The 14982-nt window shown below is 42.2% G+C and overlaps 1 protein-coding gene across 1 annotated transcript in view; it reads right to left on the bottom strand.

Annotated features, from left to right (window-relative positions):
* The window catches only part of LOC119393699 (ras suppressor protein 1-like), a 40884-nt gene extending 28260 nt beyond the window's left edge, over nucleotides 1–12624 (bottom strand). The window contains 5 exon segments of the mRNA XM_037660825.2: nucleotides 1665–1783; nucleotides 6187–6239; nucleotides 9713–9780; nucleotides 11350–11400; nucleotides 12516–12624. Of these exon segments, the coding sequence (XP_037516753.1) occupies nucleotides 1665–1783; nucleotides 6187–6239; nucleotides 9713–9780; nucleotides 11350–11400; nucleotides 12516–12621 (397 nt within the window). The 5' untranslated portion in view covers nucleotides 12622–12624.
* Between the last annotated feature and the right edge of the window lie 2358 nt (nucleotides 12625–14982).

Below are 14982 nucleotides of genomic sequence, written 5' to 3'. Positions count from 1 at the left end.
CACCTCAACTGATACACTCACAGGGGATTGGGGATTGAAGGGACAGTGAGAGTCAAAAGAGGATGGTAAAAGAAGAAAAAGAAAGGCATGAGTGGAAAAAAAAACAGTGAGGGGGGTGGGGGGGCAGCTTGGGGCCCCTCCGCCGTGGTCAGAGGGGCAAGCGTAAGGGGAGTGGGAAAAAAAAAAGGAAGCGACAAGAGGAACAAAAATAGTCTGTGCATCACAATCGGGTACGAAATCGAAACCACGATTGCGATTGCGGCGCACTCCCGTACATCAGAGGGGTCAGGTGCATTGTCATCGCCATCACACAATGGCGGCCGAGCACATGTATTTTTTGATCAGTTCGCGTTGGTTCGCGTAGGACCTGTGCGCGTCGTATCTGTTCCCAGTGAAGTGGAAAATGTGACGAGCAATTTTGATTGTGGAAGCGCACGACAAAGGAAGGCTATTTTGCACAGTGAATATAGCTGCGTCGTGTCTTTTTCGTGTGCGCGAGGCTCGTGACCGTGAGTAGCGCGATGGGATAAAATCTTCAGCTGCACATCGATCAGGAATAGTTACTACGGGCCGAAAACGGGAAAATATCCGGACCTCGAAGAAAAACTTGCAGACATTCTTAAGCACCTCACTGTATAATGACTTTGTCAAGGAAACAGCACGCGACCGAGGCGTATCCAGAAGTGATCTTAGAGCCAGCAAAACAGGCTCACAGAAGAAAAGGAACTGCCAGGACAATAAATTTTACATTCTTTGAAGGAAAATTGTGCTTGTATCTTAATTTTTTTTCTAATTGTCAACATAGGAGCGTGTTACAGTTTTATCATTATAATGTGGTAGCAAATATCTTCATGAGCATTTTTATTTTTGAACACGCGAAATCTGGTGCTCGTAAGATTCGTGTAAATACTCTGCTTGAAGACATAGTTTTTATCTAGATGAGCCAAATAAATGCTTTTTCTTGTCTTTTTGCCCCCATTGTAAGTCTACTCCATTCAGTCTTTTCAAGTAACATATTTGGATGCACTTGGCATGTTAGCATGTCTCTTTTTGAGGGCACTTCTGATAAGCCGAACTCCTGATAAGACGAACAGATGACCGCGGTCCCTTCGAGTTCGTCTTAACGGGAGCCTACTGTATATCCTACTTGATCAATCAAAAAGTCTATACTACTGTACAAGCATGGTCATCATCTTTGCCTCTGCTGACAATAACGGCAGCACTGTCTCTTTTTGACAACTTCGAGTTCCCTAGATAGTCTGTTGTTGTCACTGCTAATGCACCTATCAGCAGGTGCTTGTTTACTTTAATAATAATAAACTTGATTGTCGGGGTTTAACGTCTCAAAATCACGATACTATAATGAGAGACGCCGTAGTGGGGGGCTCCGGAAATTTCGACCACCTGGGGTTCTTTAACGTGCACCTAAATCTAAGTATATGGGCCTTAAGCATATTCGCCTCCATTCAATATGCAGCCACCCTGGCCGGGATTCGATCCCACGACCTTCAGGTCAGCAGTCAAGCACCATAACCACTAGACCACCGTGGCGGGTTGTTTGTTTACCTTAGTTTTTCATTAGCGTCAATCTTGTCCTACATAATAGTGCTGGTACAAAAGTGACAACAAACAGGTATAAAGAGACACCTGTGATGATTGCTTACCCATTATGAAAAAGTTGTTGGACAGGGACTGCTCGTTCAGGTTGTTGTACGTGAGGTCGAGTACCTCGAGCACGGGGAAGGCACCAAACCCTCGAGGCAGGCTGCTGAGCCGGTTTATGCTGGGAACAGACCAGGACGCCAATGCATACAAGTTACGCAAAGCTGTATCCCACTCACAGTGGATGTTTGCCACTGCTGTGGTAGTGCTTTAAAAAAACTACAAACAAGCACGACCATTTGAGAAAAGTAGCCTCGAGAAAGGAATGTCCACGCCCACACGGTAGGAATCCAACGTTTTGCGCACAAGAAAGTTCTCTGTCACATGTCGAACAAAGGAACAGTGGTGTACTGGAGCAACAAAATGGGTGTGAAGGCAAAGAAAATTCCATTAAGAACAGCAGAGAACTATAGGTGGTGTTCTAAAATTAGGTAATGTGCAGGCATAGGATAAGTCATGTGACACAAGGCATGGGTAAGTGGGTCAAGATGATGACAAATGATGAAATAACACTTCAGAAAACACCAGTGTATGCACCATGCCTCAATTCTTGACGTTCAATGGCTGCCTAGCAGCCCACGCTCCACAAACTATCTCGGGTTAGTTTCCTTAAGCATGTTTTATGCAAATAAACCACAATTTTTTATTACTTTTGTTTCAAGCTAAGTGCAACAAACATAAGCCCTGGCGTTGTACACAGTACGTACAAAGCTCCCATAGGCTCACAATTGGCACCACCAATGGAGTCGTATTGTTCCTGTGATCCAAACTAATTTCTACAGCTCCAAGGACACTGACGCCAACAAATGATATAGCTATCGAGCCGACACAAAGCTCTCCCAGTTACTATCTACACCCCAAAATATAGTTAAAGCTCCACCTAAAGAAACTTGACTTTAAGAATTTCCCAACCTAACAAAGAAATTTCCCTTCTCCGGCAGGTACCCATTGTCCTCAACTCGAATTAACGAAGCTATCATGGCACTAAATTTGGTTTAAGGTCGATTCCACGAAAGATCGAAAAAGGGTGTATATTTGATGTTTCCGATTTTTCTGATAATTTTGTATGTTGTGCACATATGATTGCACAACATGAAATCGCAGTTCGTTTTCAAATAAAAATTTTTTTCAACACAGAAAAATTAGACAAGTGTCGCCGGTTGACGACGACCATTTTACGAAGAATGCGTTTTCGTAACTTCGGAACCATGCTGGCAGCTACTCAAGCTATATATTACAAATATCTTTCTTTTTTCCGGAAGTAGAAGTAAAGAGGAAATAGCTCTTATCATTTCATGGAATTCTGAGTAAATCATGTATTTTTAAAAATTCACGAAAAACGCCGAGTTTTTGAAAATCAGTCAAATTTGGGACGCTATGGCTACTTTTGTGAACATCTTAGCTTGTTCATATTTGCAGTATGAATAGGCCTTTATGTGAATAATGAACCTCTGCACCTCTGCATTTGTATTTCTCTAATAATTTTCAAAGTAGTAAATTTTCATGCTCGAAACACCAAAAAGAGAAAAGTGCTCCTCCATTCAAAAATCTATAATAAAAAAAACCCAATCTCAATTTTGTTCAAAGTCCCCCAAAATGTTCTCAAAGGACTGCAGAATGATATTATGAAAAAACATGTTGCATCATTTTTATTAGAACAAAAGCAGAAAATGTCAAACATTGTGTTTCCAGAGTGTGGTGGCCACTGCGTAAAGGACATCTCTAGTAACAAGAAAATACAGTAACACGTCTTTTTTCTTCTCTGAGCTTCGCTAAACAGCAGTAATGATCTATTGTTGGAAAGTGGGAACTGTTTTGTAAAGAAAAAAAAGATCGTTCCAATTAAATGCATTTGCGACATCACTTACATTCCTCGTCGACGGGCAGCACGGACATTTTCATTCCTCTGGATAATTTTTTTTTAGTAAATGCGCTTATATAAAAGTAACGAAGCTAAACGCGAAATATGTGTAGCTGAGTTGATCATGCATTGTAAGAATGTGAGAAATCGCAAATGGCGGCAGTGGTGAACGGCGAGTACCGCAGTGCAACCTAATCACAGCAGCCACACATTGTTTGCCAGGCTTTGTCGCTATGCACGAGAAAAAGCTGGGGTGTCAATTGCGTTGGTTACACGATACATTTTTCACCGCTCGTCGCTCTCCCGCCCGGTCTCTGGATCCGCACCGTGCGGATCGTGTGGCCCGCGCTACAAGCACTCGTGTAAACGGAGTAGCATGCGTTAGGCGGACAGGTGCAAAGGGCGGCGCGATGGACGCCTGCCTGAGCAGACGACAGCAACGAGTACGGCTGTGCCAGTCAGCCAAACACCACCTGAGATAGAAGTTAAGCATCCAAATTGTGCTTCACTTTGATGCGATCACTATCCTACGCTCTGAAGGTGGCTATGGGTAGGCGTTATAGCCATGGCCGAGATTTTGTACGGACTGCCTCATGGTGCACAAAAAGAAAATTCCGCTGCAGCAGAATTTTCGTTACGTAGAAGATATCGGATCGAGAATCTTTTGCGGAGGGTCATGAAGCAGGATGCGCGCACAATTCGAGAGGGAAACCAGATCTGCCAGCACTCTTTCAAGAGAAAGAAGGATATGCAAAACAAAGCAGATGCAATGCAAACAAAACGTGTTTTGTCCGTGGCCAGAACTGCTGCCACCAATCTTCACGTAATCGATTCTTTTTAAACTCTGCATTGATCACATAAGGTTTGACAACGTACACATTTGGGCCAACAAAAACCACACCTCTTGGCGACCGCTCTCCAGAAATTCATTTCCATTTATGAAGAGACCTTGGCTTTTATACGAATCTCTCAATTCTGACACAGCACATCATCATAAGAGACGCATGGAGGGAATGCGTTCTTTAGCACTCAAGATATGAATTATACTCAACTGAAATAGATGAAAGAAAGGGAGGCTACAACTGAAAGTGCCTACTGTGGACTGAGGGATGTCTAACACTGGCGTGAAGTCGCAAACCACGCAAATGCATTTAATTGGAACGATCTTTTTTTCTTTACAAAACAGCTCCCACTTTCCGACAATAGATCATTACTGTTGTTTAGCGAAGCTCAGAGAAGAAAAAAGACGTGTTACTGTATTTTCTTGTTACTAGAGATGTCCTTCACGCAGTAGCCACAACGCTCTGGAAACACAATGTTTGACATTTTCTGCTTTTGTTGTAATAAAAATGATGCAACATGTTTTTTCATAATATCATTCTGCAGTCCTTTGAGAACATTTTGGGGGACTTTGAACAAAATTGAGACTGGGTTTTTTTTATTATAGATTTTTGAATGGAGGAGCACTTTTCTCTTTTTGGTGTTTCGAGCATGAAAATTTACTACTTTGAAAATTATTAGAGAAATACAAATGCAGAGGTTCATTATTCACATAAAGGCCTATTCATACTGCAAATATGAACAAGCTAAGATGTTCACAGAAGTAGCCATAGCGTCCCAAATTTGACTGATTTTCAAAAACGCAGCGTTTTTCGTGAATTTTTAAAAATACATAATTTACTCAGAATTCCATGAAATGATAAGAGCTATTTCCTCTTTACTTCTACTTCCGCCAAAAAGAAAGATATTTGTAATATATAGCTTGAGTAGCTGCCAGCATGGTTCCGAAGTTACGAAAACGCATTCTTTGTAAAATGGTCGTCGTCAACCGGCGACACTTGTCGAATTTTTCTGTGTTGAAAAAAATTTTTATTTGAAAACGAACTGCGATTTCATGTTGTGCAATCATATGTGCACAACATACAAAATTATCAGAAAAATCGGAAACATCAAATATACACCCTTTTTCGATCTTTCGTGGAATCGACCTTAATGAAGTTTTCGGGAAATAAATGAGTGAAAATTTCAGTGATTTCTTTCTAATTTTGAAACAGACGTGTTTTTCTTCGGGCATGCGCTGCAACACTATAGCATTGAAACATCTAGACGCCCTAGTCATGACGCTAGTTTTATTTTGACGAAGCTGTATGCCACACCTATGCACGAAACAACAGAATTAAGAGTCAGTAATGCTCTTATGCAGCGAATGACACTAGGGGTGATGCTGCATGGTTTATTGTCCCTGTAAATGCTCCTGCAGGAACACAGTGATTGCTTTCGTTATTTAATGGTTTATGCGATAGACGGCACTGATTGTCTCCTTGAAACTTTTGTGCTCGGCCTGCTCGCAAAATCACTGCTTCGTTTTCCCCGTCTTGGCACGTCAGCAGCTTGTCATAACGGCATGGCTCAGTCATGGGAGGCTCCATGTTCGTAACGGTCATCTAAGTTCCTAAGCATTCAATTCACATCGAAATGTCACTGCAATAACCACTGTTACAAGAAAACAGGTTAGTTAGGTGTCTTAGAATCTGTAAAATCAGCACGAACTTGCAAATCATTTGCAGATATTATACTGATCATTAATTTGATAGCTGCCAATAAGGCGCAGCATAGAAATACTTGATATTAGAAGCACATGAAAGTTTATCACAGCTACTCACGCTAAGTTCAGGATCTTCAGTTTTGGCATGGTAGAGATCGAAGAGGGCAACTCCTACAAGCAATGATAGGAAACATCAGACCACATCAGACACTTTGGCAAGCCAGCAGACATAGCGAGAACGTTATCACAATTCCACCAGTCACCAACCATTTGCTAAGACGTACTATGCAAGTTTAGCAGCTAAAGTGTTGATCTGCTAAGCTCAAGAATGCTGCTTTGATTCCTTGCCCGGCGGCTGCATTTCTATCAAGGTTAAACGCAGAAAACACCCATCTAATTATACTTATGTGCAAGTTAATGAAACCTGGGTGGTCAAAATTATTCTGTAGTCTCCTGCTACAGCATGCCTTTTAATCATATTATGGTTTTGGTACGTAAAACCCCAGAATACAATTCATTTCCTAACATGTAACGCTTCATACATCTTAAATGATTCACCCGGTTAAACATGAACACTAGTGCTGTGGAAAAATGAACCAAAACCCATCTCCCTTCTACAAGAAAATATTGAACATCACTTTCTCTAGATCTTTTGTATCATGGCAAATATTTATCATCATTTCGAACCTGTGCAATATCATATTTGGGACACTTTTCACAAAACTTCAAATACAACCAAATTTCAATATAGGGAACACGAATGTGATAAATTCTTGGATATAAATAACTAAATCAGAAAACTTTCCTTCTGGTGATAGTGTATAAAGAATATGTGCTTGCAATAATGTCATATAAAAGGAAGGCATTTTTTAGGCTTGTGCGAACATTCGAGCACTTCGAATATTCGAATGGATATCAGCGTATTCAAATTCGCTTCGATTCAAATTTAAATTATCAGGAATTTCGAAGTATTTGAAATGAATGAATGAACTGCAGTGGAGGGGCGCATACCGTGAATAAACCTTTCCAAGAAAAATCTGCACTGCCACGAAGCCCCATTTCAAGATTAAATGAACATATTACCCGCACATCAATTCATAACTTTTAGACGCGAAGCAGCTTTTGCGCTGGGCTGTGTCCGTAGTTCCATTGGCGACCGTCCGCTTTCTACCACCTAGCATAGCCATCTGAGCGTGCACTCGCGCCAAGGAGAAGTCTTCTTCCTCTTGTTCTTTGACCGCCTTGATGATGACAGGGACCCGAGCTGCCGTATGCTGTCCTAGCTTGGCGTAACGCAGGCAAAACCATGTGTGCTGGCATGCGCTAGCGCGTTCGGGCCTGTGCAAGGGGCTGGGTAAGACTCTGTGGCCTCTCCTCCTGACACTCTCTCAGCAAACATGTGATGGCATCGGGGAACGAGATTCTGCAGACGCCATGAACCGACGCATTGTATTTTAGTCCGAACGTGCTGGCACGCGCTAGCACGTTCGGGCCTGTGTAAGGGGCTGGGTAAGACGCTGTGGCCTCTCCCCCTCACACTCTCTCAGCAATCACGTGATGGCGTCGGGGAACGAGATTCTGCAGATGCACGATGAACCCGCCTGGCGTGCTCCAACAAGAGTTCAGGACGAGTAACAGCAACAACAACTACAGTGAATTCATGGTGTGCTCCACTTGCAAGGATGCGTTAACATCGGGCAAGCTGCCCGTGATGAACGGAACTTTAGGTCGAACCATGCGCTGCTTCGCATGCACACATGGTTCCCTTTAGTGGGAGATGGTGTAATTTTTTTTAAGTTTAAATGCTTGTTAGACCGGCTAAGTAAAGTAAATTTTAAAACGTAACATGTTTTACAGATTATCACTTGCATTCTACCGAAAGTCAAATCCTGCTACTATTCAAAGTTGCTTCCACTTCCTTTTGAACCAAAAAGAGTGACATTTGCACATGCCTTGTTTCAATTTTTAAAAAATGTTGTGCAGGTAAGTTGGGTCATGACAAATATGCTAATTTTTCTTCATAATATGTGATATATGCTATTAATATTCAATTCGAAATTATTGGACCAAATCACTATTCACTTTGAATTCTCTTCGAACCTAAAATTTACTATTCACACAAGCCTAGCATTTTTATTTTTTCGAATGTGACTACATTATAAGGAGGTTCAACAAAACAATTAATTGTCTCTTTTAATTAAGAATTTACAATTTCTTACAATGTGTCAAACTCAACAATGGCTTTTCTCTTATCTTTACTACTAAAGTTACTATTCCAAAATTTGTTTAGAATGCTCCATCATAGAGTATCATCATCATCATAATGCTGCATTGGAAAGCAGAGATGTGGTAACCACGCATCAACCTGTGGAAACATAGCAACACCAATCAATCTGTTCTACACAAAACTGCAAGGTGAAAGAAGCTTAGTGTAATCCTGTGGAAAACATTTTGCACATTAATAAAGAGTGGACAAAGCTTCAAGTGCAAGGGGCTTAATTATGTCACGTGTGCCACCACAAACAAATAGTATGTAAATGTGAGGTATAGAATTTCTGTTTATTCAAGGAGCAAAGAAATGAGGAGTCAAAGAAATGCTCACAATATGAATACCTACCCAAAGAGTTCCATGATCAGAATTTTTAGTTCAACAACTGTCATCAGAATTGTTAGTTAGACAATAGCCACTTGCTGTACACAATATCCTAAAAGTTCAGTAACTTATATTATTCTGGCAAAAAAAAAGGGAGAATCACACACAATGTAACTGTTATAATAGCGTAAACTGAGGCAATTCAGAAAGGTGATATGCGAGTCTGAACACTTTCTGGCGACGCATTGGGCAGATATTTTTATTTTGTAACATTACATTTTCTTACGCACTGGCTACGATTTTCGCTAAGCTCACTACATTAATTGGAACTAACAGACAAGAAAGCCCAGGAATGTCTGTAGTAATTATGATGTAAATGTGAAGAAAGTAAAGTGGATGAAAATATAACTTTTTGTCCACTTTATGGGGTATATATGTGCATTTAAACCTAGGAGTGTTGGTCAGCGCCACTAGTAGCCATGGCGACGTGTGGAACACTCTTTTTCTGCCTGCTGGCGTCACGAAGCACGTGATCTTTTTACGAGCTGGCAGCTGACCAAAAATCCCTCGCGTACTACCTCAAGGCATCCGGTCTGCCAAAACGAGACCATCACTATGAATGAACGAATGAAGGGGAATTTTAAGGGATTCTCCTCCTTTCGTTCCCCTTCCTTCGTTCATGCTAAGCTCAACAGTAAGTTCCACCAGTACGACACATGCCACATACATAAGGAACTATAATGTGTGGCACTCCTGCTTAAGTTCATCAGCTTACCTGCACAATAAAATTGTAACTGACAGTAGCACAGTAGACCAGACGTGAAAAATTTTTCTCACAGGATTATTTGGTGTATTGAAACTAAGACTAGCCCGACTGATATGTCATGGGAAGAGATAAACATGAGTAACTAGTGGTAATTTACACCATTGCAGCAGTACAAAAAGTACAGAACACAATATAGTGTAGCCATCAATGTTTGTTCACCAAAGTAAGATATGCCATAACCCTCTATATTAAAGGCGAAAGATGCAAGCTAGCAAAGCAACTTACCACAATTTGGTTGTTGCATAGCGTCAGGATTTCCAAGTTGTACAAGTTTGCTATGCTAGCAGGAACAACTGCAAACAAAGTTTTAAAGCTTTCGTGAAAACAGTGTAACAGGGATTCAAAATGGTTGCCATATGGCAGCAAACTGTGAGTGTACGTTTGTACACAGGTGCGCAATGTATACATGTCAAGACTGCTGCTCATAAAATCATCATTAGCAATTTCAAAATGAGATGCAATGTGCATGGCATAACGACTCCTTACAATGACATTTTCATTCTGTTAGTAGTGCACCATCAAGCATCATTCCAGTATTTTCGTAGAGGCCATCTCAGTGACTGCCACAATAAGACATGAACTACAATGTGTTTGTCTTTGCTTGTCTTCAGTGCATATGTAGTGCAGCTTGGCATGTGCAGCAACCCATTTTGTTCTTACGTATGTTTGGTGTCTGCTGTAGAATACAAGGTATTGCATTCAATAACCAATGAATTTTCCTTTGTTTATTTGTGTTCCTGCTCTTTTAAGCCACATCGGATGCACTACACAACACACAACATGAAGTATGACATGAAACTGATATACAGGTGGAAGGGTATCAAGGAAAGGAAAATAAATAAATAGAAGACTGCAAACCTGCTATGCGTAGGGGTCCCAAAAGCAAATGTTTTTCAAGAGCCTTGGACAAGAAAAAAATTTCACTGTGGCTACAGTGGCAACAAAGGACCACTGAAGCAATCCTGGAAAATTTTTAGCATTGATAATTGTGCAATTTTCATATCAGCAGCCTTTTAATAGTCCCTAACCCTACAACGTGTACACCTTGTGGTTAGGCGCCACAACACATGTCCCAGCACATTGTCTCAGAGGTCCTTCAGAATGTTGCTTCTTGTTTTTCACTTTGGGTATCAAATTCATAATTCTGGAAGCCCTTCGTGAAGCATTCTCCTGTTTTTCAAAGACCAAATATTGCACACAGGCTTTTGTGTATTTACATTGTCCTGAAATTAGGAACTGCGGGGAGTGCGAAATCGTCACCTTCATTAAACAAGGAGCATGGGCCAGCCGTCATAATGGTATTCAGGATGCCTGCCTGTTTCGTAGAGTCGCTGAGCAAAGAAGTAAGGTGGCCACCGGTCCACCCCAGCTTATAAGCATCATGAAATACCACCCCAACACAAGTACACGAATGTTTTTACTGCTTAATACGAGTGTCAAAAGGTACAATTTCAACTGCGATCAAGTTATCTGATCCCAATAAACTTTCTTGCACAAGTTGTGCAATAAAGCTGATCAACGCAAAAGGTTAAATCCCGATTGGGACTCATCTGCGATCGAAAGTGCCTCTGTGACAACTGTACAATGTGACATGGCCACAGCGCACAATCATTTTTGGACTGTTGCATGAAGCGCTGTGACTTTTACCTTCTCGCAGGTGCTTTAACAAAAAAAAATCATCCAATACACAAAACATCCACCAAATAAATAGATGGATGGCTGTGACATGAAAAAACAATTTCCGCAAATGCTACGACAGTTAATCACTGCCTATATCTTGGGAAGCCAAGCATATTACTAACATTCACCTTATTGAGATGGACTGGCTTTATTGTTATTATATTTTTTACAGGCACACTTACCTCTGATTTTGTTGTGGCTCAATGTCAACCTCGTCAAATTCGGCAGAGAGACTGAAAAAGAGTTAACGCAGATGTGCGTCCTTGGTAAAATAAACCGAAAGCCATACAGATGCAGATAATGCATGTGAATAAACAAACTAACTATCTGTAGGGTTAAAAATAACGCACTGGCAAGCAATACACAACACTTCCAGAGATATCTGCAACCTCAAATCAAACCTGAGACTGCAACACACAACAATGCACACAATGCACGCTTTTTATGACGATTTACACGACACATGAATTAGCATAATATACAGGGCGGCATGCAAATATCGCGCAGGTGACGGGGTTCGATTACGAAACAGGACGTATTGAAAGAAAACACCCTCACCTTCGTTTTCAAAATACAATCTTTTCTATTGGCGACGGCGAGCGCTAATATTACCGTGTTTGCAAAGTAACCACATTACCGACGCCCAATACGTCATAACGGCAATGATCGAAACCAACTGTCAAACCATTGGTCAAACAAACGCATCTGTGGGGTGACGTACCAACTGTCGCGTGTAGGCGTTGGCACAAAGGCATGCGTTTCCCAAATAAAACGTGAGCGTTGCATTACTAATCTTGAATTCCTCAACAAAGAGCTGAAAGCGTTTGACGAAATGCAAACAGGGAAACAGAGGGAAATCGTTGATGCTCACGCCCAATTGATCAAGTGAGGCGTTTGCCGCAGAAAGAAATAGACAGATAGGCAACCTAAACATGTGACATGGTTCATTGCACAAATTATGAAGCTTCCAACAGTGTTATTAGAATGATTCAACACTCTGACGGCTGCGATATCACGCAGCGAGAGTGAACTCATGTTGGCTACGCCCAGGTCGTACCCATGCGTTGCTTTGTTTACTTTCTGTTTGCATGTGCAGTCGTGTTTCGCACCACCAACGCTCAACCACAGGCGGATATGATATAGTAAACACTCGAGAGCATTGCTGCGACCCATGTTGCGCTACAGATCAACGCAACGATGCGACGTAGACCGCAACATGTAAACCCCATATACGTGAATCAACCCCCGCAGATGTGACATCACAACCGGTTTAAAAATACGGCGGCCGCGCCAAATTTGGAAAGGGGTCAAAAACAGGGAGTACGCCTTCGCAGAGCCCGCAACTCACACAATCCGGTATCTCTTCAGATGGAGGTGATTCCTCGGTCGACGAGGTCGAGCTCGGGGTTATTTTGCTCCCGTGCTTCGTCCACCACTTTCTTCACATTGGCCATTTTGTTAAATCAGGCCAATACAGGAAGTGTGCTTGGTGTCGCGATCCATCCTGCCTGATCGACTTCCGGACGTGGAATCACCGCAGTTTCGCCCGCGAGACGCTGGGTGCCGCGACGGTCGCTTTGCGCGCGCGCGTCCCACGCACGACGACCCGGCCTGGCCCCGTGCCCACGCGAACAGCGCGAAGGTCGAACAAAAATGAACAAAAGAACGGCATATACAAAGGCAAAAATGCTCACAGAACGCCTGCGAGGTACTTTCCCACCTTTCAGATGTCGCTACTGCCCCGTCGGAGCGCCAGTTTAGTCTACGAAAGACTAGTTTCGTTGTAAGCGATATTCTTTGTAAAAATACACACTTAGCCACACCTTTCTTTATTTCGCTTATTTATAGTTAAATAAGAAACAATACATTGCATGCAAAGTATCTTTTACAGTTCTGCTGTTGCAAATGTAAGCAAGGTTCACGAATGAAAGGTTCAGCATGTACGTTTGCTTCAAATTTAGGGCAGCTGAAGTGCTAACAGAAATGAGAGGCACCATTAGCCCTCGAAAAACTTGGGTTTGATTATACACAACAAGCACTACGCCTTAAGGCAATTGAGTTTGCTTCACAATAAAAAAATTAATAGAATAAAGGTGCAACGTATATCACGTCAGTTGAGCATTTCAGGACCAACATATATAAACTGAATGTAGTACGAAGTACGGGGCAGCGCCCGCCCTCGTGTGTTCTTGTCCGTGTTTTAAAGCAGCGCTGTTTTTCTTCATAATGAACAAAAAACGAAACGTACGTAATAACGTGCGGAAGCCCAGGCATAGTAGGGAACACAAAAGTATAGTGTGCAAGGTAAAGGGTAGTGATCGGTCGGATGCTACAGCGATCGCTCTCACCTGAGATCAAGAATAAAATTAATCACTAAAAAGCACACCAACCTAGATATAGTGGGGGCAAAAACAAAGGAATTTATTATTGCCCTTGAGAATTAACACATGCGATGCTTCAGAACAAGGAGAAACAAACGCAGGGGCGGCGCCAGGATTTTTTTACTGGGGGGCACCCATGACAAGTGGGTTCCTTCAGGGGGGGCAGGGGGCAGAGAGGATGGGAACATATGCATTGTATTTTGACTATGCTTGCTCTTGGGGGGGGGGGGCAAAGGGGGGCAGGCGGAAATTTTGGGAGGGCTGGAGCCCCCCCAAACCCCCCACTGGCGCCGCCCCTGAACAAACGACCTAGGTAATGAACGAAACTGCAAATAAAGAGATTTCTGAGGCAGCAACTGAAGTTGGAGGTAAAGCAACAAGAAAAGAAGTAAGCAAGCTTTTTCAAACCACGAAAGAATAAGAAAACGAGTCCAAGTTAGTACCAGAAGAGATAAAATAGAATTTGCACACGCGGAATTATAGCGTCAATCAGATAGAAACAGCAGAAAAAAAAAGTCAGAAGCATCAAATGAGCTAAAAAGAAATTCCGCATAGCAAGGAACAAAATGTATGCACTAAAAGATAAACACGAGAATGTCCTCAGCAATTTCGAATAATAATATCTGGGTTTTTACATGCCAAAACAATATGATTATGAGGCACGCTTTATAGGGCTCTAGAAATTTTGACCATTTGGTGTGCTTTAACGTGCATTGACATCGCACAGTAGACGGGTCTCTGGTATTTCGCCTCCATCTAAATGCGACCGCCACGGCCGGGATCGAACCCACGCCCTTTGGTCAGCAGCCGAACACCGTTAGCACTGTTCCAACGCGGCGGACTCAGCAGTTTTAATGACATAGTGAAGGTGCTTCAAGACTTCTATTCTGAACTCCAGAACCCGCAGATAAGTCATCCGTCCTTATTAATTAGTGCATTCAAAGCTGAACATCTGAAACTAAAGTTCCATGTGGAACTATCAATGACATTAGAAAGGCCAAGATATCAGGGGCGTAGCCAAAGGGGGGCGGGGGTTCAAAACCCATCGAAAATTTTCAATTTTGCATGTGTAGATGTGCACGCATACATACAAACGCACACACGAACATACATAAAGTATGGTTGAACCCCCCACCCCGAAAAAAATTTCTGGCTACGCCCCTGCACGATATGTCCCGCGGAAATGCCCCAGAAAGCTTTAGTTTGTATGTATATACGTGTATAAACGCATAACGTGTACAGTATACTATATAACATATATAGTATAAAATTCATAGCGTATGTATACATACTTAAACAACGAAAATATGTGTGTGTGCGTGCGTGCGTGCGTGCGTGCGCGCGTGTGTGTGTGTGTGTGTGTGTGTGTGTGTGTGTGTGTGGTGTGTGTGTGTGTGTGTGTGTGTGTGTGTGTGTGTGTGTGTGTGTGTGTGT

The sequence above is a fragment of the Rhipicephalus sanguineus genome, chromosome 5 (assembly GCF_013339695.2).
Source record: "Rhipicephalus sanguineus isolate Rsan-2018 chromosome 5, BIME_Rsan_1.4, whole genome shotgun sequence".
Taxonomy (NCBI): Eukaryota; Metazoa; Arthropoda; class Arachnida; order Ixodida; family Ixodidae; genus Rhipicephalus; species Rhipicephalus sanguineus.
The sequence above is the reverse complement of the archived record's forward strand: the minus strand, read 5'-3'. Positions and strand labels throughout refer to the sequence as shown.